At 37.9% G+C, this 7066-nt stretch overlaps 1 protein-coding gene across 1 annotated transcript; it reads right to left on the bottom strand.

The window, feature by feature from the left end:
• Positions 1 to 2069: 2069 nt before the first annotated feature.
• On the bottom strand, positions 2070 to 2504 carry LOC121242179 (probable calcium-binding protein CML27). Its single transcript, XM_041140073.1, has one exon. The coding sequence runs from the start codon at positions 2502 to 2504 to the stop codon at positions 2070 to 2072; it is 435 nt and encodes a 144-aa protein (XP_040996007.1).
• Between the last annotated feature and the right edge of the window lie 4562 nt (positions 2505 to 7066).

The raw sequence follows: 7066 nt of genomic DNA, 5'->3' as shown, positions 1-7066 counted from the left end.
CGGCTTTTCTTACTTCCTCGTTTTTTTGAAGGCTGCAGACCAATTGGTTACGACAATCGAGGAGGAATTAGGAGAGTTGGAGAAGGCTAACCGGGAGCTCGGTACCTTGGGGCGCTTTGGGTATTTTAATTAATCAATGAGGTGGTGTTCCTAAAGGAGCAAAACCAGCACCTGGAGATGGTCGCCGTGAGGCACAAAGAGAAGAAGAAGAAGAAGACTCTCAAGGACCTCTTCCACAGTGGACTTTTTCGTTAGATGTCAGAGAGGAAGTAGCTCAAAGAGGCTCGCATTGCTTCCGAGCAGAGCTTGGTCACTCTGGAAACAGAGCTGAAGACTGCTTATATGCAGTTGGAGTCGGTTCGGGAGGAGTTGTAGAAGTCCAAGGAGGAGACGGAGTTCGCCCCAAGGGAGTTGGAGGAATCCCGATGAGGTCGGGCCCTAGCAGCTAGGCAGCATTCGAGACTTTTATTTGGGAACTTCAGGCATTCTCATGAGGCCCAAATCAACCTCCTCTCCCACAACATGGAGATTACGAATTTGAAGTCTCGTCTGGGTGACGTCGCCAAGTTTTTCAAGGAGGTCCGATCCTGAATTACGAACGCAATAGCCATTCGAGAAGTGGCCTGGTTGTATAGCTACAGTGTTGGTCTCAAGCAGATGCACCAACACGAGGAAAACGAGCATTATTAAGGGAAACAACATTGAAATTTTCATGTGGCTCAATAGCCTCCACTGGTTGTGGTGGCAGGCTTAGCGTGCAATGAGTGAGTGAGAGAGAGAGAGAGAGAGAGAGAGAAGAGAGAAGAGAGAGACGGCAAGAGATCAGTGAAGGAAATAGAGGTGGAGTAACTTGTCGTGTCAAAAACTGATAGCAGAAGGTGACAGCTAGGGAAAACAAAGGCCAACTTGGTGTGGCGGAGCTTTGTGGTGCATGATGACACAGTGGAGCTTCATAGTGTCGACGGTGCACAACACGAACCAAGATGAATGGCGTGGAGCCGAGCACAACGACTAGCAGCAAATTACAAATAAGAGAGGTAAACAGGCAGAGAGAAAGGGAGGCGTGATGGTTGGGTCTATGTTGATGCTACATAAATAGGGAGAGGATAGGATATCGGGGGCTGAGGTAGAAAAAGATGAGAGAATACAATAAGCTTGCTGAAACGATATATACGCACCTTTGTTTTTTGTTTTTTGTTTTTTTGTTTTGGAACTTGGGCTTGGCATAAAACGTGACGGGTCACTACATTGGATGCCTTAAAATCCCATCTGAATAGTCTTTCTGAATTAGTAAAAATTGTGTGAAATTACTAATTAACCCTCCATGATGTATATTATAATGCCAATTTTGTACACTACGAACAATATGTATGATCAATATTATTTCAAATTGTCTAATACTAATATGGTATGTATCCTATCCCTTTCATCTTTTATCAGCAAGAATATATATATCCGCCATGCATATTATCCTTCAAACGAATATTTAATTACCCAAGCCACAGATCATCAGAGCTAGAGAAGAGAGACTTGAAATGAATGGCGTTTATGAAGATCACTATGACAAAAGAAATCAGAATACATAATCCCCGACTTCACTTACTAACATTATCAAAATCATCAAATGATTCCTTTTTTTTTTTTTTTTCTTTTTAACAAGAGGAGACTCCATATCTTATTGAACAGTGTCCTCATTTTCTACGGAGGAATATCATGTAAAAAAATCAAGTGATTCCTAGAAACATGCTTGTTAATGAAATACCTTGAATGAAAACCAATCAGGAATCAATGAAGTACTAATCATAGACAGTTTGAATGGATTAATTTAGCCTGATTCTGTTCCAATCGATCATCACATGAGTTACTATTTTAAGTGATATTGATACTAAGTATTAGAGAGATTCAGATCAAATAGTACTCAAGGCTATAAAACCCGGAAAGAGAGAATTTATTGTACATTAATTAAGTAAGAAATCTGCAGCTTGCAAAGTACAAAACCCACATGTTTTCCACAGACTATACCAATACTTATTATCCCCCCCCATCTTCTATATGTATATAATATAAAGTTAGGCCTTGGGAATGGTGCTGAGTGTTAAGGCATATTTCACGAGTGTGCCGAACTCGTTCAAGCTGATGTATCCGTCTTCATTTTCATCAGCATGCCAGAGTACTGATTTAGCTCTCAAACGAGGGAATTCAACTCCCAGCTCTTCTAAAACCTTTTGCAGCTCTACCTTGCTAAGCCTGCCGTCTTTGTCCGTATCACAGCGTTCATACATAGATTTCAACTGCGCATCCCTGCATTTCACAGATTCATCCTTGACAGCAACTTTCTGAGACATAGCAGCACGAGAAATTATTCTGTTGCTGGCGGAGTTGGAGTTTTGGTTTCCCGTGGTAAAAACTAAAAAGGGAATATTATGGGTAATTGAAATTATATGTTGTTTGCTTGCTGTTGCAATTGCTCTGGGATGGTCTGGCCTGTATATTGGGAATGACATGGGTTTATATAGAACTTCAGGTGCATGCATGCAACTTCGTTTGGTATTGATGCGAATAATTCATTGTTGCGAAGGATAGACGTATTTTGGTAGTGATATTTCTTTAGTGGAGTAGAATATAAAACTTTTTTTGGATCACGCCAGATGATAAACTAGATGATATTTTTTCTAGCATTGTAATTCGATAATATGTAGCTTGGTTGATGTTAGCTACTTCATTACTAAAATGATAATTTAATGATATGATCGATTCATTGACTTCACATGATCAGGATTTCAAGTTGAGTAATATTATATACAGTCTTAAATCTAAGTGTACAAATGATCTAGTGTAATCTTTAAAAAAAAAAAAAAAAAAGTAGAGTACTAATAACAAATAGATTTTTTCACGTGGGTTCTAAATCTGTACATTTCTTTTAAAGAGAGTATACGAAACTTACACACCCTGAGACTCTATAAATCATTTTTCATAATATTTAATTACAAGGAATGGTGACCATCGAGATCTAATTAATCATCCTGCATATTATTAATTTCTTTGATAAGGACATGTTATAATCAATCGAAGAAGTCACTGTTTCAACGCTTTCAAAAAGTAAAAGAAAAAAGTGAGTAATATGGCCTAGTGGAGGATCATGATATTATATGGGGATGGAAGTACGCCTGGGCATGAGGACACGGCCACAGTGTGGGAATCCAGTCCCCACTGATCCTATCGTGAGGGAAAGCAATTCAGACATCGTCATCCCATCATATCATATAGATTATTTATAAATCTTTATATACATATAATAAAAATCACAAACATATGATCATGATGTTAAGAAAAGCATATATTCGTTCAATGTCCAACGCAAATCACATAATAATATAATATTATATATAATTACAATCCTCTTAACGTGATTAATTATTAAATATTTTTTAATTACGATTACGTGATACTCTCAAGCGCTCATTGTTTTAAATATTTTTTTAAGTATATGGCTGTAGGAGATCAGTAAAGTGAATAAGACTGTACAATATTAATGTTCGTGTGGGAAAAGGTCTCCAAACTGCAAAGCATATATTCTACGTTACAGATGATCTGTTTGCTAAGGCGACCTATTACGTATTAACAAGGAACTCATATAGTATTAGAATATCAAATTGACAAACCAGTGTCTTTATTCATTACTGGCATCTGTTTAAATAGATAATGTATCTACACAGCAGCAACTATAGAAATACTAATTTCTCCCCATACAAGACCTAATAAAAGAAATGGAGGAATTCCTTATAAAGACCAGGATGAGCTTGTTTCTAAAACATATGGGACTTCTCAACACACTCCCTCATGTGTGAGCCGGTATTTCCAGTACCATCATCGTGGGTAGATCGCAGGAGCACATCATCGGTCATAGTTAACAGGCTCTAATACCATATAGAAATACTCATTTTTCCCCATAAAATACCTAATAGGAGGAGTGAGGTAAGTCCTTATAAAGGCCAGGATGAGTTTGTTCCTAAACTGTGTGGGACTTCTCAACAGCAACAACCAACATAACAATCTAATAACCAGCTAAACTCCCTATTGATAAAGATAACTCCCTACAATTGAAGATATATGATAAATAGGTAATAAGTGATAAAAATGTGATAAGTGATGAGATGATAAGTTGATATATAACAGCAACTGCTAGAGCCCCCCATTGTAAGGATCTTCTATTATTGCTAAACTTCTCAATTAATATGCTCCTACTCTTGCTAGATAACTACTGTTGTTGGATAATGCACGTAACATATATCTCTCCCTCCTTAAGGAGTACCCTATCCACAAGGGTAGAAGACTTGGGATCATATCGTTGCTCAAATGAGAAAGCCTCCTCCGATGTCGCTTCTTCCATATGTAACCCTTGCTAGTGAACTAGAATTTATTTTATCCTCTGAATACGTTGGTCTAAAACGTCTTGTGATTGGAGAAGAGATTCTTCTTGTTGAGCCACGGGTGGGGGTTGTGTTGATACTATGATTGCCTCCCCCACCTTTTTCTTTATTGTTATCACTACATGTGAAGGGTGTATGACCTGTGTGACCAATATCCCAATGTCACAAATTCTACCAAATCACAAGCAGGATTCAGAGGCGTTACATTCACCTTCTCTTATCCTGTCTTCCAATATTAGGTAGTATTTGCTTCTTTAATTACCTCTATCCAATTAAGTACTGGTTGTAAGATAGCCTGCAATTGTGATGGGGTTTCCTGTTGTTCTTCCATTCTTGAAAGGGCATGAACTACATTTTCTCCTCCCTACTTGTACTTAATAATAAAATCAAACCCCATAAGCTTATAGATCTATTATTGTTGTGCTGCAATGGTGATCTTCTAGGACCATAGGTACTACAAACTCTTTTGATCCCTGCGTACAATGAACTTCTAGCACTATTATTCAATATTAACCCCAATTTTTGAAGAAAATGTACTCCTAGCACCATACTTCAAACCTCAGTAGAGTCAATACACACACACACACATATATGTATATATCAATAATGAAGGTAAACCCTTGTACAATTAGAGTTACCCCTGGTGACATTTGCTAAAGATTTTTCATTTTCTCCCTCGACGCAACCATGATTTCAAGACTTCCCACCGAGTTAGATTTTAACCCCAAAGTGTCTATAATTGCCTTGCTCATGGAGTTGGGAGAACTCCCTGAGTTTATCAAAATCACCATTGACTCAAGGTCAATTACACTCTCATGGTTTTCAATGCTTCTACGCCTAATGTAGCATGTGAAGATATCATAGATTCAGCCTCACTCTCACTTCCATTCTCTTCCATCTCAATATCTCCATCTTCATCCTCTTCTTGACATGCTTCGATCACAAACAATCTTTTACACTTGTGTCTTGGCCTATACTTCTCATTATATTTGAAGCACAAACCCTTTTCTTGCCATTCTCGGAGCTCTGATGGGGTTTTAATCGTTTAACAAGCACCGCTATCTTCACTTCTCCCCCACGAGTGTCTTCGATATTTTTCTTAGATTTTCCCCAAGTTGACTTTCACAAGGCATCAATCCTGGCCTCATAAATGCTTACTAGCCTCATTACCAATGATAGATCTTGTGGCCTTGCTGCCATTACATCTGGTTTAATAGATTCCATAAGGCCACTCACAAACACATTGGCCTATCTTTGAGGCAAGAGAAATCCTATCTTGGTCAATAGTGTTTCAAATTTGCTTTGGTACTTGCATACATAACTCTCTTGTTTCAACTTTATGAACTCACCAAATGGATCGAATATTTGAGCAGGTCCATAATGTGCATGCAACACTCTCAAGAGCTCCTCCCAAGTTATCTCTTTTCCTTCCTGTTTTAGGAGTTCAAACCAAATCTAGGCTTCTCCTTCTAGGTGGAAAATGGCTACTGCCACCCTTTCTTCAAGAGGCGTCCTTTGGTATGCAAAAAACTGTTCCACCAGACATGAACAACTTGTTGATCCTCTGCTATATTGAATAGCAGAAACTCAAGTTTCACCATTCATTGTGTTTGTTATTGATAAGGCTGAAAACTTGGGGTCCTCTACTCCCTTACATGTTAGAATATTCTAGCCACCATTTCTATTAGCTGTCGTTGTACCTCTAATATCGACTTTATTAACTACTCTAGCTATGAAACTCTTCCCTCCATGGTAGGTTGTTGCTATTTATTGTAAAAAAATACCTTGTAATCGGGTAAGAAATAATGGAAAAATCCTGAAAAACTATAGGTTTGTTCGTTTTTCAATCTATGGTTGGGTGGCTCTTGTGCACTCTGGTATTTCTGGTTTCATTTGAAGGAAACCGAACCCCCTTAATTTCTAGTTTCATTTGAGGGAAACCAAACCTCCCAATTATTCGAGTAGCCTAGCTCTAGACACCAATGTTATGTACCTTGACTCTCTTCAATGTATTAACAATAAACCGACACAATGCTAGATTAACAAATTGACAATCCAACATCTTTATTCAATAATGGCATATAATTAAATAGACAAAAGACCTACACTGTAGATGGTAACAACTGACATAACAACTAGATAACTAGCTAAACTCCCTACATTTAAGGATAAATAATAAATATTTGATAAGTGATAAGAAAGTGATGAATAATAAGTTAATAACAACTGCTGCTAGAGTCCCCTATTGTAATTATCCCCTACTGCTGCTACACTTCTCAACTAATATGCTCCTACTATTGATAACTACTGCTGTTGAATAATCCACGTAACACAATCATCTCCACAGTACCAAAGAGCTTGGAGACGCTAGTAAGAAAACAAGAGCACTTGGGAAGCAAAGGATGAGAAGGAAATGTGAGAAGTGAAAACAGCTTCAAAATGGAAGAGAAAGCTATGAACTTCTCATTAGAAAATGATGCGAACTACATAATACAATATATGAGCATGTATCAAAAGCTCCTATTGCTATATGTACAAAGGAAACAAACATAAATGCTACTATGCAACAGCCAGCTTTGCATACAAACAAGTCTGGACAAAAAGACGAGAAAAAAGGACTAATGTGTCCACTACAA

Source organism: Juglans microcarpa x Juglans regia, chromosome 8D, assembly GCF_004785595.1.
Source record: "Juglans microcarpa x Juglans regia isolate MS1-56 chromosome 8D, Jm3101_v1.0, whole genome shotgun sequence".
Classification (NCBI taxonomy): domain Eukaryota; kingdom Viridiplantae; phylum Streptophyta; class Magnoliopsida; order Fagales; family Juglandaceae; genus Juglans; species Juglans microcarpa x Juglans regia.
Note: the sequence above shows the minus strand (reverse complement) of the source record. Positions and strands in the feature narration are given on the sequence as shown.

Coding starts and splice junctions, on each gene's coding strand:
- LOC121242179 (XM_041140073.1), bottom strand. CDS start 2,504: ATGTCATTCCCAATATACAGGCCAGACCATCCCAGAGCAATTGCAACA.